Source organism: Rhinolophus sinicus, chromosome 8 (genome assembly GCF_057876585.1).
Source record: "Rhinolophus sinicus isolate RSI-liver-muscle chromosome 8, RSI-T2T, whole genome shotgun sequence".
Classification (NCBI taxonomy): domain Eukaryota; kingdom Metazoa; phylum Chordata; class Mammalia; order Chiroptera; family Rhinolophidae; genus Rhinolophus; species Rhinolophus sinicus.
The window spans coordinates 8,294,329-8,321,198 of record NC_142508.1 but is presented as its reverse complement, the minus strand read 5'-3'; the positions used below and the strand labels follow the sequence as shown (position 1 = coordinate 8,321,198).

The window sequence follows — 26,870 nt, the reverse complement described above, 5'->3', positions numbered from 1 at the left end:
TGAGACTGAGAAGGTTTCCATATCTGCTGCCCCTGTTCACACCGAGGATAAGACTGGAAGGAGGGCCATCTAGACAACAGACCTTTATAGCATCCTCATCCCTGTCCTCCCGCCCCACCTTCTTCCACTGTTCAGAATCCCCAGGGCAGACCCTCCTTTGTGTCTGTTAGTTTCCACTGCAGCCTTCTGCTCAGAGCAGGAGACGGGCCTCAGCATGAAGTGTGTCCTGTTAACCTTGCTGATGGTGACTGGTAAGTGACTGAGCGTAGCTCTTTGTCAAGTTGATTAGGGCTCTGCGGGGTAAGAGCATGGAGCTTGCTGGAGAGGGAGAGCTAGTGGATCAGGAACATGGCAGGTTGGAAAGTAGGCGACATAGGAGTCATTTTCTGTACAGGCTCAGCCATTTGTAGCACCCAACTAAACCCTTCTACTGTGGGCTTAAAACCTCCTCTGAATGCCCGAGCAACTATTTTGGCTGAAACACGGAGGTGTGCCAAAAGGGAGGATGGAGACAGGCTCCTCGAAGGGGACATAGGAGTGTGTGTGTGTGTGTGTGTGTGTGTGTGTGTGTGTGGGGTTGTCAGACAGGAACCCTTTTTATAAAACACATGACAAGCAAAAGCAGCAGGTATTTTGCTGTAAGGTTTAAAAATGAAAAAGTAGATTTTATTCTTTGGGCTTTAAAACATAATGTGTAATAATAGTAAACACCATACAAGCATATATTTATGTAGATAGTATTTATATAATATAATGGATACTGCCCTGTTTTCTACATATTAACTCATTTGATTCTTTTAACAACTTTGTGAGTTAAGTATATTAGTGTTCTCATTTTATTGATGAGGAAACTGAGCCACAGAGTAATTAAGTAACTTGCCTATAATGAAATTAGTATGGCTCTGTGATTAGGCAATAATACTCTCCTACTTAATAGTTAAGTGGCCTGGGACAAATACCCTAACCTCTCTGAACCTCAATTTTCTTATGTGAAACATGAGAAAAATAATATCTATCATTTAAGGACATGCAGCGCTTCCTGAACCTGTGTTAGACGGAGTGGAGTTAACCCAGTGAAATAGGATAAGGGCTGGGTAGGCTGTTTCATTCACACAGAGGGACCAGCAAGTGTGAAGGTCACAAGCTGTGACACGTTTAGAAGTCCACCTGTGTAGCTGGAGGATTGAAGAAGGAAGTGAATTAAGAATTATACAGTAGAGGGTCTTCTAGCTTTGATTTTAGAAATGATCCTGGATGCAATAGAAAGCCTTTAAAGAGTTTTAACTGTGGGAGTTACATGACCACATTTGTGATTAAAAAGAAAAACCATGTGACTTCATTATGGAGAATAGATTTGGGTAGAGATATAGGTTGTGGGTGGGATGGGAAAGATCTGGAAGAGAAATTTGGGAGACTGTTGTAGCTCTCCAGGCAACAGAATGGACCAGGGTGGTGGCAGTGAGTAGGAAATAAAGGGATTCCAGAGAGAAAATGAGATAGAAGTGGTGATCGACTGAATGTGATGAATGGAGGGTGGGGCAAAGGAAAGGCTGTCATCCACATTTCTGGTCCGGTGAATCCGGGTGCAATTTACTGAAATAAAGAACACTGGAAAAGGAGGTCTTTGGGGAAGAGGACAAGTTACAGTTTTTACTCCCTGAGCCCAAGGTGTACTTGCGACATCCAGGGGAGATGTCCACTTGAACATACTCGTGAGGGTCTGAGCGCAAGACAGGAGTCCCAGTTAGGACTATTCTTCTGCTCCTCCCTCTCTTTCTTCTCCTTCTGGTGCTCCCATCACGCGTATGTTACACATTTGGCAGTTGTCCCATAGGCCAGGGATGTTCTGTTTTTAAAGCTGCATTAGTAAGAAATAACATTATTGAACACCCATTATATGCCAAACATTCATCCCATCAACTTACGTATATTAACACATTTAATCCTCACAACAACCCTAGGATAGAAGATCAGTTAAGGTCTCAGTGTACAAATAAAGAAACTAGAGATTTACGTAATTTGTTGAAGTTCACACTACTGGTAAGGATACAGCCAGAATTTGAATCCAGGCACCCGTTTCCAGAGAAGGCATCTCTCCCTGTATCCTCGTGCCAGAATTAAAGTTTTAATTTTGATTGTATTTAATCAGTTAATTAATTTCTGTTGGAATCATGATGACTGGTTTCAAAGAATCCCTGCGATCGGCTCGTAGGAAAAGCCAGGGAACGCTATGGAGGAAGGGCTGCATTGCTGTGACTGTGGGTAGAGCCAAGAAATACTAAGCCTTCGGGAGACTGGAAATGAGCTCAGCTTTCTGGAAAGCAGCAGAGAGGTTGAGAGTGGCAAGGAGGTCACGTAGAGGACCAGTGCATACATGGGATTTGGAATCAGACTGACTGAAATCTGAGTGCTTGAGCCACCCCTCATTCACTAGTTGCATGGCCTCAAGGAAGTTTCCTCATGTTAAATTCTTAATCTGTAAAATAACAAAAAATGTATCCACCCCACAGTTCTTTTTCTTTGAAAATTAAACATTTTTTTAAAAAGTCATGTGAAGGGCTTAGTACAGTGTTTTCACAGTATGATTGCTTAGTACTGTAGAGCAACGGCTAAGTGATTCCCAAGTGATCAGCGTTGATATTGTCAGACACTTGCACCCTAAAATCTCTATAACCAGCCCATGTTCCCTTTAATCAGCTGGGTTCTATCCCTCGATTCTCCTCTCCTTACGTTCCAGGTGTTGTTCCACTTGTCAGTCGTGACACGGAAGTGTTAAATCATCGTCTCCGCTTATTACACCTGACCTCCAGTTACCGGTCCTGTGTGGGGACTCTGATTGCTCCTGGCTGGGTGCTGACGGCAGCACACTGCTTCTTACCGTAAGTAACGGGGGTCAGTCCTCTCCGTTCCAAAGCTCCACCATGGGGACTCAGCACTCTTTGTGGGAAATCTAAAAAAACTGTGCCGGTCAGGATGCCCCAGGGCTGCCATGGTGAGGGGGAGCTCAGCTACTCAGGTAAAACTTGACTAAGGAATGTTCCACACCCTTATTTGTCACATATCCAGAGAGGAAAAATAATGTGGTGTAATAAAATATCTTACATATAGAGGGTGCCAAAATAATGGATACACATTTTAAGAAAGGAAAAAACTGCATTAAAATTGTAATACTCAAAATATACTGATAACAAAAGATGAATACAAGTCATGTGTATACATTTTTTTGGCACCCACGGTATATGTTAAAATAACCCTGCAAATCTTTCTTAATATTTTAAAGATTCATCCAAAGTATTAGATGTGTGACTGTATTTCATCTTTCATTGCTGTACAGCATTTCAGTGTGAATATCACACAATTTATTCATTCGTTTCTTGACAGACATTTGAGTTATTTCTAGTTTTCTGCTATTTTGAACGGTGTTACTATAACCATATTTGTAGCATGTACCTTGGAGAGTATTCTTGTGTATATATCTGCAATATTTATATATGTTGGTGTATACACATACTGGTGTGTATCTGCAAGTATACCTGTTGGTATATAACTCTAGAGTATATCCAGTAGTCTCCCCTTATCCATGGTTTTCCTTTCCACAGTTTCAGTTACCTGTGGTCAACCATGACCCAGAAATGTCAAATGGAGAGTTTCAGAAATAAAGAATTCATAAGTTTTCAATTGCATGCCTGTTCTGAGGAGCATGATAAGATTTCGTATCATCATATTCTGTCCTGCGCAGGACGCGAGTCATCCCTTTACCCAGTGTATCCATCCATGCTTTGTGTGCTCCCCCCGATTGGTCACTTAGCCATCTGGGTCATCAGATGGACTCTTGCAGTATCACAGTGCTTCTGTGCAAGTCACCCTTATTTTAACCAAATAATGGCCCCAAACCACGAGAGTAGTGATGCTGGCAATTTGGATATGCCAAAGAGAAGTCATAACGTGCTTCCTTTAAGTGAAAAGGTGAAAGATCTCAATTTAATAGGCAATTTATCATCTCACATCATCACAAGAAGATGGATGATACAGTATAATAATATTTTAGGGGGAGCGGAGAGAGAGAGAGAGAGAGAGAGAGACCCCACATTCACATAACTTTGATTACAGTACATTGTTATGATGATTCTATTTTATTATTAGTTATTGTTGTTAATCTCTTACTGTGCCTAACTTAAGCTTTACCATAGGTATGTATGTATAGGAAAAAACAGTATGTATAGGGTTCGGTACTATCCGTGGTTTCAGGCATTTACTTATTAGGACTCTTCTTGTCTTATCTTTTTTGATTTTAGCTTATAAAGTCCCAACAAAGTGACAAGGACAGACTGAGAAACAAATGGTATCGTTGCTAGGAGACAAAATAAATTTAACATTTGAGAGTTCAACAGAAAGACTGGTGCTCAGTACCAATGTAGTACTTCTCTTACTGTCGTGGTTGGAGAGACCCCTGAGTGGGAGATTCAGGGGCCTCAGGGGAGTGTCCTGTTGTGTGTTTAGGCTCTTGAGCCATGTTAGTGCGTGGATGTCAACTGGAGCTCAGTGGAACACCCGGATTTTTTTACAATTGTTCTCCAAAAGGACCACCAGAAAACCCTGTGGATCCAGCAAAGTTTTCATAGAGATTAGTAGAGCATAATGTTATCAGATGTTCCTCCCTAGCTTTAAAATATTTCAGCCCTCTAAGCTGTTTCTTATTTTCATAGTACAAGCTCACATTTCTCATTCCCTTCAACTCCCAAAGGCGCGCCTCCCGAATGGAACCTACTGCTTTCGTAGAAGCCTTGACTATCCATTCGCATGGTTCCTTCAACTGTTTCTAGATCTTGAGTTGGAGCTTCTCTCTGGAATCATTCTAAGAGCAGAACCCAAGACGTTGACTTGCTTAACTCCTGGAGGCACCATTCACATTATAGGCTGTGTGAATGGCAACCTATTGAATTTATATAGTGCACACCCTACATGACCACCTACGGTAGCTACGCATAAAAGATCAAATGGACAGAGATGAGAAGAGAAGGTTAAATGGGTTGTTATGGAAGGAAATTGTGTCTGTGTGTGTGTGTGTGTGTGTGTGTGTGTGTGTACACGCGATTGGCCTTGTGATGTGTGATAGTATCAATTTTTTTTTTCTCCTTCATTTTCCAGAGACCTGCAGATCATCTTTCATGGTAGTTCTCGAAGTTACCAGGACTTTATTGGGGAGATTCTACCTTACGAGAAGATCTTCGTCCACCCAAACTTCACTGTCACTTCTTCTAAAAATGACCTTATGCTGATAAAGTTGTCCGTGCCTCTCACCTTTTTCTCCACTGAGATTTTCCAGTTGCCTGCTCTTGTGAATAATGAAGTTAAAGATTGCTTGGTGCACTCCTGGATACAGGATGAAGATTATTTTGGTGAGTGAGTGTCGAAAAGAAGCATTAGTGTGTTCTTGGATAAATTCCCCTCTTCAGGATCTCTGAGGAATTAGGGGGAGGAATCGGAAAGCCAGGCCCAGCACCAGATTTCTAAGCACGCCTGTGAAGCTAGAAATGGAGCCACGGGATTGGCTCTGTAGAGTAGAAAGGATGATGTCCTTCAGGCCTTTGGAAATCAAATCCTAAATCAAGGTGTTATATGTGTGTGTCACACTGGCACACACAGCAGGGGTCTGGGATTCAGAGATCTACGTCTGAGTATTGGTTCTGCCATTTGTTATCCAATCATGGATGAGTTCTTTAGCTTTTTCGAATCTTAATTCAAAAATTTGGGAAAATCTTAGTTTCCCTTTACCTGATGGGAATGATATTGTGATAATTACAATGACACCAATAGCACCCATCATTTGTTGGGCACTAATTATACACCGGGCACTAAGCATCCTCTACATATTACTCAACTATCTTCATACATCATGTAGATGTTTTCTTGGGATTTTTATCTTTGACATGAGGAAATCGAGACTCAGAGACATTAACTAATGGTCCAAGGTCACAAACTTGGCGATGGCATATCTTAGATTCAGATCTTGCTTGATGTGCGAAGTGTCTTCTCACCAGCCTCATCTCGATGCTGATAACCTGTCAGAGGTGATACCCTGAGCAGGGGACAGGGCCCATCCATGCTGAATTCCGTCAGTTCTTCCTCTGCAGCCCGTTTTAACTGAAGAAGGCCTGAAGGAGGAGGCAGGATGCCTTGTGCAAATGCAAACAGGAATGAAGTCTCCTTTATGTCTTGTGCTTAGGAAACCCGAGCAGTAACCTGCACAGCCTGAAGATTCGATTGAACACTCCTGTAAACTGCAAAAAATTGCTGGGTGAAAAATTCCTTGGAGACATGTTCTGCACGGAGCATATGCCGGGGAGCAAAGAGCGATGCCAGGTAACTTTTCTTACCTCGTTTGCCAGTACTCTTGTCAGTTGCTTTTTCATTCCCTTTGTCTTTGTGTCTCTGTTATCTGTCATCCTTCGTGGAGGGTCTGGAATGTGAAGTCAGGCCAAGAGCTCAGAGAGTAAGGGGATGAAGAATGATGCCTCTCTCTGCTCCACCTTGTGTTAGAGATCAGAGAGAGAGATTTGGGGGCAGTGTAAAGCCATCTTCCAGCTACTGCTTTGAACTTTCTGTTTACCTGTTACTGGGAGGTGGGGGTCGTTAGTGCAGCGGAAAGCAGCTTTCATACTGTTTTCTTATACCCAGTGCTCCTTTGCTTGGCAAACGGAGTGGCTTTCATGTTTGTTCCGGTGTTGAGGAATTCTCAGGAGGGCAGGAAGTTCTGATCCCCTCTGCTCTGTCTGGCAGGTAGTTACAGCTGCACCAGCCGTTTGCGGCAGTGAATTACGAGGAGTTATGTCTTGGGCAACTGGATGTATTCTGACAGGACACAGTGTTGTCTTCACTGACCTCTACAGCTACACCCCATGGATCCAGAACATCATTTCTACCAAATAAACTGCCATACAGCTCCCTTGACACGCTTACGTCCCAGCTGAAGCGCCGCAACCGCGTTACGCTCGTCTGTCCCAGTCTGTCCTAGAATCGGGGGGATTGGAGTTTCCAAAGCGATCACTGGTGACTCCTGGGAGGTGGCGTGGCTCTAGTTTCTTTAACTGTTTCTTTACTTTCTCCCAATCAGTAAGTGTTTATAACACGGAAAACATAAATGCTAATCTCAGGAAGTGGACTTCACCCAGCAAGCTTTTTAGACTCTACCAACTCAGATACTTCTCTTAAAATACTCTCTGCTTCATCCTAAGGACAAAAAAGGCAAGTGGAAATGAGGGCCAATAACTAACAAGAGTCTATCAGGGCAAGATATAAGTCACATGGCACATAGCTGAATCGTAATTTGCTGAAAACTGGTTAGATTTAGCAATTCTTCTAACGACCAACGGACTCCTGTGTGAATGTGTGTGTATCTGTGGGTGGTTGTAGTTAATGTTTTCATTCATCGCTTAAAAGATCTATAGAATTCAACTTTTGCTTCGGTTTGCTGAGGCTACCCAAAGGTCAGTATAATTTTTGCAATAAGGATCTCTGTATTTTGAACTACAGCTGTGTGGGGGCAGAGCCTCAGAAAGCAGTTTCCAGGCTCTCGGCCTCACATAGACAGGTGCTGGCTCAGGTAGTAAATGGCCAACTGTGATTGCATGGCCATCAGCTGTGGCTAGTTGGCCGTCAGCTGTAACCAGTGAGCCATTGGCCACTAATGTAACTGCTGTGGTTACGCTAGAAGAGAGAGAGGGAGAGGAGAGAGAGAGAACGGAGGCTAGCAAGAAGATGGCGGCTGGGCTGGCAAGTGCGGATGGCGGTTTGTGGACAGTGTGGATCCAGCCTCCAGTGAGAGTATAGTGCTGCCAGAGAGAAAATAGTGGTATGACTCCCCTACCTATGGCTCCGTGGGTGTTCCTTTTTGGCCTCACCATATCCTGCGTTCTTGTATGGGGAGCGGGAGCAGAGACCCCACAGACCTCCCTGCATGACAAGCTGTAATGCATATTACAGATGCCAAGGATTTCATAAATGATAGGATGGGTTTCCCCCAATACGTTTTCCTCTGTTTACTGTTTCTTTATTTGCTTAGAATCACATGTACTTTTTTAAAGGGGAGCAGACTGGGGGAGTTCATGAAGCTTTTGCCTGGGAGGTTTCACACATGCCCCTGGATGCACTTTCTGTAATGAGTACACAATTTTGTCCACAAGCACACCCAAAAGACACCTTGTTTGGTCACTCCAAAAATGTGTTCTCCACATAATTGTTTTTTTTTTTTATTAATCCATGATAGAGTGAACTGATTTTTAAACTAAAGCCTGACCGTTTTCATGTAAAATATTGAGCATTCAAGAAATTTCAGAGTGTGTGAAATGGGAAACACATTTTGATTTGTCCTATGCTGGGATTCTTTTGTTCAGATTGCTGTCTGATTGATATAAATCACCTACTTTTACAAAGTTTCACAAAGCGAAAAATATTCTTCCTTTTAAGACTATTATGGGATCAGATATATTGTGGGAAATGCTGAGTGTACATAGAAGGGGTCAGGGATTGGCAGTGGTTAGTAATTTTAACAGTTTCCACCTGTCTCACCCTTTTGTTGCCTACTTAATTCCTACTACACCGTGTTAGAGATACTCTCCCTCCGTACTTACCATGGGCCAGATGGTGTATTGTCCTCACCCACCTGAGTTAGTTGCAACCTGAGCTTTTCACTGGGAAGATCTTCTTAACAACCTACCTACCTCCACGTCTGTCCTCGTACTTATAGATCTGTCTCCACTATACTGCAGTTGTTCTAGATGGCATCAGGTGCAATTGCTGGGTTACCAATTCTTCATTGATTGGGCATTTTTACTTCATATCTTCTGGATGTGAGTTTTCCTGTATGAATTCCCTTCTCTCCGTTTCATCTGACTCCCCAATATAAAAAGCAAAGGGTAAATCAATCTCTCTCTCTCTCTCTCTCTCTCTCTCTCTCTCTCTCTCTCTCTCTGCAATAAGGATTTCTGCAGAGAAATCAGTAAGTGTTTTCTGATTTCTTAGTCTTGAGAGACTGACCCATTTATCACACTGCTAATTTTTGGAGAGTGTGACTACTTTTCTAATTATCCTGTCCATTTCCCCTAAGCTCTGATCCTGTAGATAATTAGTTCCAAAGCCTTTTGTTTCTACCCCTCCATCTTAATTTGGTGTACCAAGAACTTCAGGTAGCCTGTGCTCTGTCTTCTCTCACCATTGCATCCACCTCCGTCCGTCTCTTGACAGGCCCGCCAAGCACTGTTTTGGTTCCTTCTTCTCTTGGGGCTAATGGGTTGGGGCTAATGTTCCGTGCCCTTCCTTTTCTTTAGACCAAGTCCATTGCACTGAGATGGATCCCCGGTGCCAACCAACAGATGTCAATATGGTAAGTGGAGAACAGAGCAATCATGGGGACAGGAAGGCTTGCCCTGTTTGGTCAGGTGGATGTTTATCCTGTGCCCTCTGGTTCTCATCGTGTCTCCAGCCTTCTGATTCAATCACGTTCTGACCTTCAGCTCAGGAAGAGAGGGACCACCTTTCCTGGATCTATAACTTAATTTATAGATTATTTCAAAGATCCCTTCTACACTCATATGTGTCTGTTACATATTTGGCGTCTATTGATCCTTAATTTTTTCTGTTTATTTATTCGTCTCAGACCCACTCCAGCTTCCTGGAGAGATCGTTCAGAAATCTGAGTATGTATCTTCATTTCTGTTGGTTCCCTGGGTAAATTATTCTCATCTCACCATGTTTATTACACATGCTTGCCTATTATTTACATACTTCTGACATCACACCTTCTCTTCCCCAGCTCACTTCTTTTTTGGAAATATGAAGAGGATTGATATTCAGTGGGCTGTGGTTCGATTCTTAGCCTAGAACTGACAAATGATATAAATTTGGAAAATCATTGAGTGTTGGGTTTTAAATATGTTTTATCTATACACCGAAAGAGTTAGACCTGGTGCTCTCCATCGTGGACACTGTGATTGCCTTCCCAGCATCCACTCTACCCTTCCTCTGTTATGTCACAATCGTCCTCTAGGGGTGTGGCCTGCTTGACCTAAGCTTATCGCTGAAATCCCTGGTTCAGGGGTGGATATGCGACACAATTTGGCTTATTACACAGCCATCACTCTATTTGTGTTCCTTGTTGAGATGACACTGTAATGGGCTTTGTTGAGACATTGTTCTGGGCAACGTGGCATGTGAATGGGATGTGAATGGGATGGCAGGACTGCTGCTGTCATTTTGCCACCATCAGGGATGTGGTCTAAGGATGAAGTGCACCCATAAAAGGGGTCAAAACAAGAGGATGGCCCACAAAGGTAGCTAAAATCATGATAAAACCGTGCCAGAATTTAGGTCTCTCTGGATATTTTTAGTTATCATCTACTAAGTTCCTTTCAGTGTGTGAGACAGTTTGAGATGGGCTTTCTGTTTTGCTACAATTAAAAACATCTGCAATGATAGTTTCCAAAATCCCTTCTATCTCTGCCATCCCTCTAGACCAATGTGTGCTAGTTGCTTTGTATGTTCAGTCTTATTACTTTTCACGGAATCTGTTATTTATATTTCAAACCTCCTGCTTCTCCTCAGATCTTCTCAGCTGCCTCTTTCTTTCCAAAGGCATTGCCTACCTCCTGGATCCACCTGTGCAGCTGCCACCTTTCCTGGGCTCCCCACGCTGGCTGGAGGCCGAGCTGAAGCACTGGTCCGCACACGACACTTTACATCGTCCTGATAATAATAGTGCTGCACAAAAGTCTCAGCGTCTCCAGTTATGTTCTTTTTGCCATCGCCACCCTCTCCTTCCTTCCCACAGCACTGGTGGCTGGTGGACTTGAGTGGCTGGGAAGACGTCAAAGAGACTTCCGTAATCCACCCATTCCTGCATCAAGTAGTTCCCACTTCATTGCATTCCTTCTTTATTTGGAATGGTTTTTGACCCTGGAACTCCAGCCAACACTTTGATATGGCATTGTGTTTGATGGGGGGAGACCAAAATGTGTGTCTTAGGCGTTTAGATTACTTACAGATAGCTATCATATCTATAGCGATCTGTAATGGCTATAGGTATTTCAGATTATCATTTCACCTAAGCTACATCCTGCCTTCCGGCATCGAGGCCCAAAGCTCTGCCACTCAAAATGCTTTTAAGTTTATTAGACAGGAGAAGAGCTTCATTTGTAATGGGGGTAGTAGATGTTAGGGAGTGAAATGAAGGTATAGAATCAGATCTAGTTTCAAAATCCAGCCTCGCTATTAATTAGCTGTGTGTCGGGGGGAAATTTAAACCCTCTGAACGTCAGTTGTTTCATCCCTAAAAAGGGGTTAATAAGTTCTCTCCAGAGAGAGAACTGCACGTTGCCAGGGCAGTGTTTCAGTGAAGACTGAAGAGAGAGAGAGCAGAATTTGCTTCAAAATTGACCACAGCTAGGACTAGATACGCTTTGTTTATAGATTCGTTCCTTAGTTGATTGATTCATTGATGCAAAAATATTCATCAAGTATCAGAAACAGTGAACAAGCAGGACAAGGTTTCTGATTTCGTGGAGCTTACATTGTAGAGTGGGCGACAGAAAGGAAACAAAAAGTAAGCATATAATTTTAGGTGAGGACAGCTGAGACGATAAATAGGTCTTGCTGAGGTGACAGGGAGTAAAGGGTGGTCATGCTCTTTTAGAGGAGGGTGAGGACAGGCTCCCTGAGCTTGGGCATTGGAGCAGAGAGCTGAGGAAATGAACGCCGATCCCAGAGATCCGGGAGGGCTCCTTCATTGGGGCTATTTTATGTTCGTGACAGCTGAGTCTTCAGTTTTTCACATGCTTTTTTTGGGGAAAAAGAAAACCTGGTTGTAGAAGGAACACTGGCTCTGGGGGACCTCGCCCCACTTTCTGTTAGACCGAGACCATGGCCGCTTACGCGGGGGGCTTGGGATGGACCCACAACTCACATTTGGTGGCCTTGCTTCCCTGCTAGATCTAGGCTTTTGAGCTCTTGTGGTGATGAAAGCAGGAGATGTTGAAATCGGACTTCTAGCCTCTTGCCTGCCAGTCCCGTCATGAGGTCGATGTGGGCAGGTGAGGCTGAGGGTGGAGGCTCCTCCAGGCTCCTCTAAACCCCTCTTTTCTGTGTCTGGTCATTATTATTAGGATCTGGGCGAGAGGAGGCCTCATTGACTAAGCCCAGGTACTGGTTAGTCGGCCTCCTAGGAAAAGACACATTTACTGGGGAGAAAAGCAAGGCAGATCTTTCCTCTCAAGAATGAGAAGGAAGAAAGCAGCCATTCACTCAGGGAACCAGCTGACCAGTAGACTGGAAGAGACTTGGTCCTTGCCCTCATGGTCTTTCAGAAAGTCTTCAGAGAGTTCCCCACACCCACTCCCACCAGTGATACCACTGACAACAGAGGTAAAGGAAAGTCTGGAAAATGAACGTGGTGCAGATGGTCCCTGGGTCATGAGGATACAGAGTAACCACATAGCCAGCTCTGAGTAGGATTGGGCGGGAACACTCTTCTATGGGCTGTGATACTGGAGCCAGCCTCACAAGGACAGAATACCTGGTGGGCCAGGTCGTTCGGGGCATTGCAGATGTAAGGGGGGCAGTGCTACCAAGGGGCATGTTATAGCCGGGAAGGCAGACTGGGGGCTGGTCAGAGCAGAGTGGGAGCCGGGGGACCTGTGGATCGAGAGGTGTGGGTGCTGTGCGCTGGGCAGGGGGCCGTCTTGCCTATGGGATGGCCTGGGTGACCAGCCTCATCTTGGCCAAATTCAATTTTCTTCATACATTATCGTGTATATTCTTTTAAAAAAATTAGCAGTGACCACGTGGAGGGAACATTAGAACATGAACCTTTCTAGTCACGTCATGGAACCTGTGACCAGGAGGGGAATATTTCCCTCTACTTGGAACGGCCCCTACTCCTTGAGATCAGAAGCAGTGTTATCTCCCTTTTGTGGTCTAGATTTCACAAGGAACAAGCCCCTGGTGCCTCTCCTTGCCTTTCTCACAGTCTTCAATCCTTTCAAGGCCCATGATAGCCCCCCTCTGCTTCCTGCCCCCTTCATTTGTTCATCCTCGCCTGCCCACTTTCTCCCCCGAATCCTCTTTGTAGCTCCCTTTGGGTGGCTCTGGTTCTCCAGTGCATTTCTCAGTTTTCCTTTTCCTGTCCCCCCTCAGAAACCCCGAGTTTACCGTGCTGTTATCCAGCTTTGCACAGAACTGTCCTCATGCCTCGTTTCCGGTTATTTCCCAACATTGCCCATCACCCTAATTTGCCCCACTCTGTTCCCAGTCACTTTTCCATTGCGTATGTCTTAAGCACAATTTTATCCACTGCAGAATTTTTGTAATAGCAAAGTATTGATAGCTGAGTGGGATATCATTAGTGACTGGTTAAATGAATTGTTTTTTATCTGTACAATGAAATATGCAGCTGTAAAAAGAATAAAGAAGCTCTTTCTTCAATGATTAGAAATGATCTTCAAGCCCTATTATTGTTCCGTGAGAAAGGAAAGCACATTGAATTGAGTATTTGATCTTTTGTGTAAGGAAGGAGTGGAAATGGATAGGTTCTTGGAACTGTGGGAAACCATGTGTGATAAAACCAATTTGACCATAAACTAATTGGTATAAACAAGAGTTAAGTTCCTATGGCAACATTGTAACAAAATGACATTGAACAAAGTAATGTTTTTGGTGACCTGCTGCATATTTATATTTGCTTGTATTTGCTGTGGGCAGCATCTTAAGAAACTAATAGGTGGCTGCCCATAGGATTATGGTAGGGACACGGGCAGATAGAATGGGTAAAGGAGCAAGACTGTTCACTGTATGCCTTTTCGTATTTTTTATTATTTGTGTAACCATGTGCATGTATTGCCTATAAAAAAATCATTGCATTTCTTTCGTGTCTTAGGGATATAGTAATTCCACCTCTTACCCTTTTATTTGTTTATGTATTTATGGATCTATTTCCTCTCTTTTACAGGAATACTTGCTTATTTACATACATATATGTCTCTACACGAAAAGATGTTTGGTAAGTGGAGCCTTCTGTTAAATAAAAATATTTCGGGAAATATTTGTAATGCTCACCGTAAAAGCTGAGAGCTTAGGGAGAATATTGCTGTGGCACAGAGACAGGCAGTGACTTGCCCAAGTCACATTGTTAGTATGTTTAAGGTCCCAGGACCCAAACCCAAGCCGTCTGGCTTTAGCGTTCATCCTCTAACCACTAGGCTGAATACCCTACACTGCTAAACTGTGCGATGCTAATTGCGTCTTGATCTGAACAACTTGTTGCTTGTTCTTGTGTCAGTTAGGCTAGTCTAGGTGATGTTATGATAACCAACAACCTCAAACAGCTTTGCTGGTCACAGCAGCAAACGTTTATTCCACTCCCACTATTTGTCTACTATGGGTCAGTTGTCTCTCCGCTCCTTGTTGTTTTCATTTAGTCCTGGCTAACGGGGATGCTGGGGAAAGAGTATGGTACCTTGTGGTCAGAGTTCATTGGCCAAAGCAAGTGTCAAGGTCAAGGCTGTCCCCATGATAGGAAAGGATTCTCCTCCTGCCGAGAGGGGCAGTGAATTAGGGAACAATACAATCTACCACAATGCCTAACTTCAATCCAGAAGTATAAGATTAAGTTATGTTTCAAAAAGTGTAACATAACATGTTGTAATTTGCTTTGATTGTTAGAGTCTATTGCTTCTATAACCTAGATATATACTTATAATTAAAGAAGGAAAAAAATTAGATAGAACATTGTTTTCAACCCTAAGTGTTTAAAAACCCAGCACCCGGAGAAACTGGATAGCCACATGCGAAAGAATGAATTTGGGTCTTTATCTTGCACCGTATACAAAAATTAACTCAAAATGGATTAAAGATCTAGACATAAGAGCTGAAACTATTAAATTCTTAGAAGGATACTTAGAGGAAAAGCTTCATGACATTGGATTTGGCAATGATTTAATGGATATGACACCACAAGCTCAGGTAACAAAAAGAAAAATAACTTTGACTTTGTCAAAATGAAAACCTTGTGTGCCTCACAGGATACAATTAAGAGAGTGAAAAGGCAAATTGAAGGGCTACTTCTTAGATAAAGGTCACGCTTTCGAATCTTCCACAAAGTACTTCCCCTACTGTTTATTGCCATAGAGATACGTAGTGAGGACCTTGTTCAATATATACAAGAATTTTCTCAGCAGGGATGTTACTGCCCCATTTTATGAGAAAGGAATTAAGGCACAGAAAGGGCACAGAAAGGCAAAGAAATCTGTACAGATTCACATAGCATGTTGGAAGCAAAGTCACTACTCTAATCCAATCGTTCATTAGATTTCCATTGCTTTTTATAAAACCACACCACTGCTCCCCAGTAAGGTCACATTTACGTACCCTTCTAGGGACCCAGCAGCCCTCCTTCCCCTGTTTGAACGAAAGTCTGTATATTTCCTACGTACTTCCATTCCTACGCTCACTGGGCATCTTTTAGAACTTGCACAGAAGGACCTCTGTCTCTTGGAACATTTGAGCAGTCTGTCTACTAGGGAAATCACTAGATGTCCACATTTCCTGAGCACAGAAGTCTAATTCTGTCATAAATGAGGAAGTGTGGCAACCACAGCTCTCCCTTCTCAACAGGAGGGTTGTGGTTTCCTTTTGTTGCCTGAATTCTGGGGCTTACCTTTGGTTAGAATTCTGTTTATTCTTTTCTTTGTCATAGACTCAGCCTCTTCCCTCCACAATTGCAGCACTTGAGTTTTGCTAACCCCATCAGAGAACTTGTATCTCCACAGACAACTAATATAATTCTGACATCCATTCCATCCCAAACATGGATAATTTCTGGTGCCGTCCTTCAGGCAAGTTCTCACACCTAATGTATTGTCTCATTTTTAAAAATTGTAACTAAGTGGCCATGCTAATTAACCAACAAGTATGCAGCCTAGGAATATAGGGACAGAGCTTAACGGTGTAATTTTAAAACACCTGACAATTTCATTTGACATCCATCTAATGCTATATACAATCATTGTGGCCCATTGTAACTAGACATGTAATGTAAGCCATTGACTTAGCTGACTGTAATTTCCATTAGTTTTGTAGTTTCTCCTATGGTTTAATTCTTGTTACTGAAAACACACGGCATCTCTTTTTCTGCGCACTGAGGAGAGTCTGTAGCTGATGTCGTCTTGTGAGTACAGAGAACAGACCGGACACCCCACAACGTGGCACAGAGACAGGCCTTTTTCTTGCCTTTCTGCCTCTTTCTTGCCTTTCTTCCAGTCTGGCCAAATGAACTGTGTCCTCCCACGTGATTTCCCCTTGTCCCCGGTGCCCCCTTTCTACGACATGCCCACTCCTTGCCTCCAGGCCCACGTGTCCTTGAGTGTCCTTCCCTGTGTTCTACTTCTTGGTCTGCTGGCCTAGTCTGGGGTCGGTGTGATGCCAACCCGTGCAAGGCGGTGGCGTCCTTGGGGCAGTAGCCTATCCCTGGCAGCAGGATCTCCAGAACTAAAGACAGGAATTTGTTGTGACCACTGGGGCCCAAGAGGCTATCCCAGATTCTTGAAACATACTCAGTAAACACGATCAGGTAATCAGAATCTGTTAAAATGGTGATTCAGGCTAAGACCAAGAACATTTTTAGCTTGAGACTCTCTTTAGGGATTTGCTGAAGAACTGAGATTCACTTTGCTTGATCTTTTTGGTTATCGGGTGGTCTTCAAAGGGGTTTCATAGCAGATTCCTGGCCTGCCCAGACTCCTCTTTAGTCTCATGAACAATGCTCTTTCTGCTCCAGGCTCAGCTCTAAAGCCCTTCCCAAGCCTGGCCTCTGTTCAGACTGAGGAGGGCCTGGGCTGTCCCACCCGGGCCGGCAGGGGCTGGGGGCATGTGGACAGGGGCCTCCTGGGAAAAGAGGGAGGTCACGGAAACTGAGTTTATCCCTTTTCTACTCTTGCTTGCTCTAAATAGTATTCTCAACTGCTCAGTCTGCAGATTCTCCCTGCTAGTCCGGTCATGCGCTCTGAGGATAAAACAGACCCTCGCAACAGGCTAAACCTTGTCTCCAGTCAGAAATGCTCGGTTCTATAGAAACAGACACGATTCTTTCCAACTGAGTTATCTCCATAAAACTGCACCGGCCTCTGGACATGGCTAGTCTCCAGTCCCCCAAAGCAGATTACAGAAGCTTATTTCCCCAAACAGGCAAGGACCCCTCCTAGTAGACAGATGGATGAAAGGATCATTGACTAGGTGACCTGTGCGGATCCAAAAAGAATCACAGGTGTGACTCTCACGGGAAATGGGGTCTTGGGGAAGTGGTGGCTCAAAGCGGGAGTTTGTCTCAGTTGTACATGCAAGTTGTACAATACACTTGCACAGTTAAGTGTGTTTGGGGGGTGGGGGGGCTGGTGCATTAGCCCAAGGATGCTTAGGGAGCCCTGCTAGTAACCTGCGGAAGGCTGGCACAGTAGTTTGGTGTTCGCTATTTCTTGAATTGGTCCCAATTGTCAATGTCCTCTTTTGCTGCCCATAGTATGTCCGTTGTTCTTGTCAGAGAGCCATGATCAATTGGCACGCTTTTCACAGATCCAGCGGTACTCGGTGTCACATAACGCAGCATCGAATGTCTTTGTGAGGCCTATGGTCACACAGTTGAAATACTGATGGTGGTTGGTAACACTAAATGGGAAAAGATGGCATGGTTAAGGCCTATCATTTCAGCCCAGCCTTTTCCTGATTCCAGGCCCCCTCTCAAGCCCCAAATCCAGCTCTAAATTGATCCTTTCCTGTCAACAGTCCTGTGAGCTTTTATGGACTGACAGTCTTGGGCTGACTCAGTCTGTGTTTGGTCAGAAACATCTCTTGGGTCATCTGCCCCATTTTCTCCTAGAAATAACGTTTTAGTATGGAGGGTACTATGTTAACAGCAGGACGAGCGAGAGCAGGATGGAAGAGACATCTTTTCCTTTCCTAGGCACCAGCTGGCTTCAGGGAAAACTTTGTTGGCCTTCTCCTACCATTTTCTATTATTCAGTCCCTTTGGTTTGCCTAGAAGGAGTGGTTTCATGGAACGGTCATGTTTTGGAGTTGAGTGGATGTGGGATCAAATTGTGGCTCTATCACTTCCTGGCATGGTGACATTTGACACGTTTCTAAGTCTGAAATCCTGGATGCAACTATCTGTTAAGTGAGGATCAGTAAAAGCTTTTTCCATAGCATCACTGTGAACACTGCAGGCAATGACACGTGTAGAGTACTTAGCAGATGCCTGGCGTTCAGGAGACACTGAATATTAATTTCTTCTCCTCTGTGGGAAGCCCGGTTCCAGGCTGGGGAGCCGACTTGCTTTCTGCCTGACTCAACCTTTTCGTACATACCCTGGCGATGTCATGTTCTTCACCGTTGCTATGTCCATAGAATTATACATAGGAGACAGCTCTTGGGAGTTAAAATTCAAAGCTTTAAGTTACAGATACGTTGCTTATCATAACCTTTCTTTAGACAAAGAAGCCACCTCTGGGGAACTTTGGTAATAAAATGTGATCTATGGGTTCAAAGAGACTTAATGAGATGTATCAAATGAATGATATGCAGATGGATTTGTTTGGATCCTGATCTGAATAAATTAATTTGTTTTATACGCTTCTCTCTACTTAGCAATGTTTGGTATGTTCCATAATACAAGATTTACCAAAAATCCGTCTCTGGGAATAGATGGGTTGGAAGAAAGGAGAGGAATAGGAGGACAGAGAGCCAGGTTTCAGCCTTTGTGCTATTGCAGGACAAATCCACTGAGTCTCAGGTCTCCTCCTCGGGGCAAACAAAGTTCCCTAGAAAAATGTGGGATGTTCACATACTTGCCATTGAAAATGGAGTTGTTGATCCAATACCACCTTTTCTCTGCATTCTGGTACAGTAAGCCAATAAAATACTTCTCAGCACCAGTTATGTCTTGGAGAAATTTCTAGAAATTAAAAATAAATAAATAAACAACTTGATAGAAACATAAACACAGACAATAGTTTAGTGGTTACCAGAGGGTAAGGAGGGTTGAGCGGAGGCAGAGAAGGGCAAAGAAGGTCAAATATATGGTGACAGAAGGAGATGTGACTCAGGGCAGTGAACACAAAGCGAAGTATAGGTGATGTATTATGGAATTGTACTCTTGAATCCTATATAATTTTATTAACCATGTTACCCCTCCCCAAATTTAGTAAATAAATAAAACAGTTCAATAGAAAGTTCTGTGCCAGTGTGCCCATGATTATATCTGATTCTGGGAACAAGGAAGGCAGGTGGGGGCCTCGGGCTGGCTCTCGCTGGCTCTCACCCACCATAACCCCCAGAGAAATCATTCTCAGTCTACACAGAGCATCAAAATCACCTGGAGATCTTGTTGAAACGCAGACTGTGAGCCTCTGGTTCAGTCGGTCTGCTGGAGGGGACCAAGAATTTACATTCCCAACAAATCCCCAGGTGATGCTGACACTGCTCTTCAGGGACCACACTTTGAAGGGAGGGAAGGATACCATGCTGTCTAACAGAGGGTAATTGCAATATGCCTTTTTACTTTTATTCCCTCTGATAGGAGTGTTTCCCTTGCCAGAAATTTTACATTCCAAATGGGGTTTGGTAAGTGAATTCCTCGAGTACTTGGCGAGAGAAAACAGGGAGATATAAAAGCAGATTGCTAAAGCAGATGGTCCCGCAAGGAGAATCAGTGTTTACTGAGTATTTGCTAACTTGACACTAATTCAAGACATCTTAGTGAACCACAAATCACTCCAGCCAGAAGTCTGGGGGTTCCTGGGCTCTTCTGGGCTTTTCACCCACCTCCCGAAATCAGTGGGTATCTGAGTCCACTTGGATATTTTCTCTATCCCCATGGTTTTGTCTTTACTCCTCCTTTTCCAATGTTCTCCTTCCCTAAAAATATCTAATTTGATTATTTTTAAAAACTAATTACCAAATGTAGTCATTTAACAAACATTTGAATGTCTCTTACATGCCAGGCATTGTGCAAGGCTGGGGATATGGAAACAAATCATTTCTCCTAAATAAATTATTATGTAAAACAGGGATTGGCAAGCTACAGCCAGAGGGCTAAACCCAGAGAGTAGCCCATTTTTATAAATAAGAGGATCTCTGAAGCTGTTAGAATTTTATTCAAAATATTGTGCTTATGTAATGCTTCTGGGAAGAGATGCATAGATTTCACCACCATTTCTAAAACATCGGTCATCCTAACACCTTCAAGTTCCATAGGTCTAGTAAGAGAAGACAGACGAGTTAGCCAGCATAATAAGATGTCCCAGGTGTAGTGCAAGGACGTATGTGCTAGATCTGGCACAGGCAGAAAGAAGAGAGTGATCAATTCTACACGGATTTGAGATTTTCCAGAGAGACTACAGATGAGGTGATACTTGAGATGAATTTTGGGAGACAGCTGTTTGTCAGGCAAATGCTAGGCAAGGGTGTGGGTCAGGCTTGGACTTCCTGGGAGAGGAGCGTCAGCTCTCAGGCAGCCTGCAGAGTAGTCTGGAGGATTGTAGGAACTACGAGGTGTTCCAGATGGATGTCGCAGAGGTAGAAGGGAGGTGGGTTGGGAGACAAAACCTAAGAGGCTGAACTATAGGTCATGTTCGGGAAACTGGACTTGAACCGACTTTAATTTAGAAAATGGCGCGGACAGTTTAGAGCCTTAGAGATTATCATAATCAGTTTTATGGAGGATATGAAAGAGGGGGCAAAACTAGAGAGAAAGAGAAGAGTTAGAAGAATTCTGAAGAAATCCAGGTGAAAGCTGAACTATTTGCTGTGGGGATAGCTAGGAAAGGATTTGGTTAGCAACTACTTTAGGAGAGAAGAGAATAGGTAAAGCTCCAGAACACTGTCAGCACTTGATCTTGGGTGACGTGATTACTCACCAGTATTTGGAATACAAGTGGAGGAGCAGTGGGGCTAAGTATAATGGCCTCAGTTTGAATATGTTGAGTTTGTGACGCTCTTGAAACATCAAAGGGGAATTTGCTATACGGTCTGGTCTAGAGAAGCCTCGCTGGAGAGGCTGAGCTGGGGATACAGATCTGAGAGTCATCGGCAAACCACTGGTGTGATGAGCTTTTTCTGGGGTTAACCTGGGGTATGGGACGTGGAAAACGCCAAGGATAGCACTGGAGATGCACCGGAACTTAAGGGCTGAGTAGAGGGAAAAGGCTGTCAACTTCCTGTCCCATTCCCCTCTTCTTCTTTTTCTTTTCTCCCCAGTGTCTTGCTCCTGGTTTCCTACCTTTAAGTATTTTTCCTTCCCACTGGGCCTTAGAGGATCTGTAGCACCCCAATCCCTGCGTTTCGTTGGACATTTATTACCAAGATTCACAGAAGATCCTCTTACAAATTCTTCTCAATCACGGGAGGACTTTTTAGAAGAGGGGTGAAGGGGTAGAGGGGAGAGAAACCAGATGACTGTATGTAGCATAATGTCTAGCACTCCGCAAATGCTTAGGATTTGAAGAAAAAGCAACTATTAACCCAAATAAATTATTGTCTAAAATTGATTAGCGTGTGGCTTTTGGAGTTAGAGAGATCTCAGTTCAATTCCATGTGCTGTCACTTAGTAGGCATATGACTTTGGTCAGAGTACTTTACTGTGCCCTTGTTTCCTTGCACATAGAAAAATATGGATAATGACCTCCTCAGAATTGTTATGAGTATAATAGGAGGTAATAAAATAAAGCTATTTGCATAGTGTTAGCGATTTTTATTCTCATAACTGTACATTGCAATCCTAATTCTATGGCCGGATCCTTCATTTTTTTATATTACTCATTTTAATTTGCGTCTTCCTTATTTACAAGGCAGACTAGGATGATACTTTACCAGCTCACGTCTATGTGAGTAGTTCTTAGACAACTCTTAAACATCAGCTCAATTGGTCATTCCCTGCACTTTAAATGTCCTGGCCCATCCCTAGGCTGCTGGTCTACCACTGTGCCTCGTGGGAGAAACCACAGAGTGTGGATTTCACTAACTCACGTGGACCCGAGGAACATACCGTACCCACTGCTAGGGAGAAGAGTCTCCCATTTTCAGATTCAGAACAAAGAGCTTGGGCTCTGAGCCAGCCACCTCTCCACCCCTCACCCCCACCTCGCCCCTGTTCCACCAATCCAGCTGCCCCGCCGTCTCCACCCACTGAGGCTGATGTAGGATGGACGGCTTCACTGTACCCTTCTAATGTTCTCACCAATTTCTCAGGGGTGTTGACAATGGCCAAAGTAGATTCTTCTCTTTCACAATTGTCCTTGCTTTTGTTCCAGGACATTTCAAAGGTGGACAAGAAAAAGCATCTTCCTTGATGAAAATCCCAGCTTCTGGGGCAGACTAAGGAAATCCAAGAAAAGAGTGTAAGATTGGTGGTTGTGAATGTGAACCCTGGACCTGAGACGTAAGCTAATGGGTCATGGGTTTCTTTATAACAGTTGTAGCGATACAAGTCATCCGCAATCCAGGAAGAAATTTCACCCCGTGTAGTCTCAGTTTCCCGTCTATAACATGAAGGGAATGAATTCTAAGGTCTGTATGGTTCCTTTCAGCAAAAAAGTTTCATAAGAAAGGGGACAATGGGAAAAGCCTTTAAGAAATCGGCATATAAGAACCTGGGATTGGAGAGGAGGTGATAACCATGCACCTTACCTGTTCCAGAGCTCTCTGTGGGACTGAAGCTGATATTATCTCTCCCGAAAATCTGTGGGACTGAAATGAAAAGAAAACCGGAAGGTAGGCGTGTGGTGCATATAACACACAAACATCAGAGAAGCTGAAATAGACCCTATGACTATTTGTCTCTGAACAGTGGCGGTGACGAAGGCCGCTTTTGGCCGCTCTGTGCTAGAATTTTCAGATGTTTTCTTTCTTTGAGTCTCCCATCTAACTATTACCATGATTGGTCATGCCCCACAGCCCAAGTTCTAGTTCTAGTTTTTTGTTTTGTTTTCTCGGTGTGGCGATAGGAGTAAAATGTTGAGAAAAAGAACAGGAGAAAGGACGAGGAATGGATGATTTAGTTCCTGAAGGGAAACCTCACTCCTTTCCCATAAACACCTCTGACAGTATTGTCCCCAAAGAGCTATGTGGGGCACTTCCCCTCCAGGCTCCACACAGCATCTTTGCTGCCCTCCCAGTTCTGGCGTCTCAGACCCCATATGAGAACTCATGCTCCTGGCAGGCTTTTCTTACCAGCACCTATCAGCTCTAAGGATTGTGACTAACTGGAACAAGTGTCAGGACCAGGGGCTATTCGCAGACAAGGAGGTGAATGAACCTCCCAGAGATTTCCTATGAGCCGAGGAGAGCCAAATATTTCTTTATAAATAGGGGAATTGATAGGCCTCCGAGAGCCCTCACTTTCCCTGGGAGCCCTGGCTGTCTGAGCAGGCAGCTGCTCTGGTGTCAGAAGCAGTCAGACTCATCCTCAATGGCTCAATTATTTGTGCACCGTGGTTAAAGACCATTTTAGTGTACCACACACCAAATTAGCTACTTACAGTGACATTCATAAGACATACAAGTTAGCATTCCCTTTTCATTTCAGTTTGCAGTTCAAAGGTTCTTTGTGATGTGCAATAACCTGGTTTTTATCAAAAACTGTGTTGGGATTATAACTGAACTGAACTCCATAAATATTTCATGAGCATTTTCTCCATAGAGCTCGGTGTGCCGCGTACCTCGGTTGATATAAAGATGAATAAGAAATTATCCTTCTCCTAAAGATGTACATAGTAATAGGTGTCTTAAGAGGAAGTGAGAGGGAGATCCTTGGAAAAGATTGACGAGGAGGTGGTTTTAGTAGGGAGATCCATGCCTCACTCTTCTCTGTACCCCCATAGCTCTGGCATCACGCCTGTGCTTTCTGGATGATGGTTGACTAATATTTCCCGTTTTTATTCTGCTTGTACGGTTGGTCTGGCATAGTGTGTGACACACAGAAAGGTGTTGCAGAAAGGTGGACAGTCTTTGTTTTGTGTGGGAATGGACTTCTTTTATTTTATTTATTTTTTAAATTTATTGGGGTGACAATTGTTAGTAAAATTACATAGATCTCAGGTGTACAATTCTGTATTACATCATCTATAAATCCCATTGTGTGTTCACCACCCAGAGTCAGTTCTCCTTCCATCACCATATATTTGATCCCCTTTACCCTCATCTCCCACCCCCCACCCCCCTTACCCTCTGGTAACCACTAAACTATTGTCTGTGTCTATGAGTTTTTGTTTCTCGGAATGGACTTCTTTATAACACTTCCTTTAGGTGTACAGCATGTCAGAGGTTATAAAGGACTTTCACATCACGTTACACTGATTCCATACAAATCATCCTCCTACCCACGAGGAAGACTAAGGATCGGAAATTTTACTCAGTCTAGTCTTGGTTTCCCGTCTATAAAAGAAAGGGAACTAATTAGAAGATTTCTTTTTTTTTCTGGCTGTGCTACATTTACTTTATTTTTTCCAGCTTTATCGAGATATAATTGACGCATAACAATGTATAAGTTTACGGTATACAATGTGATGATTTGGTACATATATATATATATATATATATATATATATATATATATATATATATATATATAAGATTTACTACCACAATAAGATGAGTTAACACCTCCATCACCTCACATAGTTACCATTGTTTTTGTGGTGTGAGAACATTTACGATCTACTCTCTTAGCAACTTTCAAGTGTATAATCTGTATTGTTAACTCTATAGTAACCATGCTGTACATCAGATCCCCAGAACTTATATATCTTATAAATTAGCAGGTCCTAATTTATGGATCCTTCCAGCCAAAATGTCTTGGGAAAGAAGCCCTTGAGAAAGGGCTTTCAGAATTCAGCACATAAGAACCTGGAGGGTGGAGAGCACATATTGTCACACACATTACCTGTTCCGTAGCTCCCTGTGGGACTGAAGCTGTCATTGCTTGTGCCAAAAATCTGTGGGACTGCAAAGAAAGTCAGCTGTTCGCTCACCTCTAACCGCAGGATGAATAGAACACACACGCCCACAGGGCTGCTAGGTCACCATGATTACTAATGGGAAATATTGAACTCGCTGACTCAGGTCGGCGAAGAGTGGATGTTTTGTGTGCATATATTCACGTATTCATATTTTCTTCCTGCTCTTTTATGTGATAGGAATTGCCCCTTCGGATTGGGTCACAAGGAAGATACCTCTTACCCAACCGCTGCCTCCTAATCACATTTCCTTCCTCATTTATTTTCCCTACTGGCTTCTGGGGCTGGAGAAGCTTCTACCTGCTGCAATTGCAGTAAACTCCTTTGATAGAGACCTTTTTTACTTTCTGAGCATTTGGATGAGTACATTTCTATGTTCACAGAGGGGAATCTCTCCCTCTGTAAAATCCCATCTTCTTATAATGCAGCTCTTACCACAGCTTACCATTAGGATGAACTGGAGCTGTATTTTCACATTTTAGCACCAACAACAAGCACTGCTGAGTATTTCAGCTCAGATCACCCAGCTAATCTTCTAGGCCAAAAACTTTGTGTGGGATTCTAAGCACACACTCCAAGGTAGACCAAGGGACCTGGCCCATTTTTTGTGCATTGGGGAGCGAGAGGGGCATTGTCAATTGCCCTCAGGTGGAAAGACTTGGGCACTTAACCTATACATTTAACCTCCCATTCTGAGAAAAGGGTTCAAGAACAAGACGATACGGGGTTGGGGCAAGAGGTTGCTCAAATACTCACAGTAAAGCAGAAACAAGGTTGTTCCGACAATTTTCAGCACCACTACAATGAGCCCAGAGGTTATCATGTGCCAGTTCATGATGAAGGAGATGGGGAAACCTGTAGGGATGAGAGCACAGCACTGCCATCAGTGTCTGGGGCACGGCTGCTTCCCACCGGGGAACATGCCCACTTCCTTCTCAGAGCAGCCATGGGGGAAGGTAGCCATGCAATTGGCAGCTACAAGGAGAGGGCTTGGCGCTGGCCCAGAGGATGGGTAGGATCTTGTGCTGGTTGGGAGCCTTTGAACTTGACACGCTGCCTCTTTTTCACCCAGCCCTTAGCTCTAGGCCTCAGCCCTGGCCCCATTTGTGGCCTCCTAAACCCCGTCTATTGAAATAAATCCTCTCCCTCACATTGAGAACTCTTAGCCTTGGAATGATTCTTGCTGCCTAGGCCCTTAGTTTGTAGTCTGGGCCATACTGACATCAGCCCGCAGCAGCCTCAGTCTTTGAAAGACTAGGCCAGGAAGTCTGACAGACAGGACAGGTGTCCTGAGGTCTCCGCATTGGGGAAGAGCCAATGCTCTGTGCCGAGAGGACAGACACGTGGACTTACCTGCCCTCTCCCTGGAAGGCTGGGCTGGTTTGCAGGGGGCGATCTTCCCGGGGGTCTGATGCGTGTGAGGTGGGCAGAGACCCCTTCTCCTGAGAATATGCTCCTTCTGCTAAGGTGACATCCTGCGTGCTTCACACAGTCTCTGTGTGTTGGTCGCGTCTGCCAGCAAACTCTTCTTCCTGTTGAGTGTTCTTGGCAACGGGAGCGGGTGGGGGAAGGAGGGGAAGGGAGTCTACAGACTTTGCAAGAGGAAGTTTCCTGTCAGGAGGGTTTCAATACAGGGGAACGTTATTAGGAGAATTTGGAACACCAGATTCCCCTTTTCTCTGTGTCTGAATCTCCTTGAAATACAGTGGAAAGAAAATGTAGTAAAAATCTTAACATATAGGGACTCTGGGTGAAGGGTGCCTGGAAATGATTTGTACTTTCCTTGCAACATTTCTGCAAATCTAAAATTATGTAAAAATA

General features: G+C 43.8%; 2 protein-coding genes across 4 annotated transcripts; one reads left to right on the top strand and one right to left on the bottom strand.

Annotated features, from left to right (window-relative positions):
• The first annotated feature begins 308 nt into the window (after positions 1-308).
• Positions 309-7,757, top strand: LOC109457154 (putative inactive serine protease 58). Its single transcript, XM_088800405.1, has 5 exons — positions 309-363; positions 2,738-2,879; positions 5,149-5,399; positions 6,227-6,363; positions 6,781-7,757. Exons 1-5 carry the CDS (start codon positions 309-311, stop codon positions 6,928-6,930), a joined length of 735 nt encoding a protein of 244 aa, XP_088656531.1. The 3' UTR covers positions 6,931-7,757.
• An 8,747-nt stretch (positions 7,758-16,504) lies between these two features.
• Positions 16,505-26,588, bottom strand: CLEC5A (C-type lectin domain containing 5A). 3 transcript variants are annotated; one of them, XM_088799872.1, is made up of 7 exons: positions 26,403-26,588; positions 25,806-25,904; positions 24,977-25,036; positions 22,723-22,782; positions 22,274-22,410; positions 18,885-18,991; positions 16,505-17,706 (listed from the first exon to the last, which is right to left on the bottom strand). In XM_088799872.1, exons 2-7 carry the CDS (start codon positions 25,882-25,884, stop codon positions 17,592-17,594), a joined length of 558 nt encoding a protein of 185 aa, XP_088655998.1. In that variant the 5' UTR covers positions 25,885-25,904; positions 26,403-26,588; the 3' UTR covers positions 16,505-17,591. The 3 variants fall into 3 exon arrangements, with proteins under 3 accessions (XP_088655998.1, XP_088656000.1, XP_088655999.1); XM_088799874.1 differs by having other exon boundaries at positions 18,889-18,991; XM_088799873.1 differs by lacking the exon at positions 24,977-25,036.
• Positions 26,589-26,870: the final 282 nt, after the last annotated feature.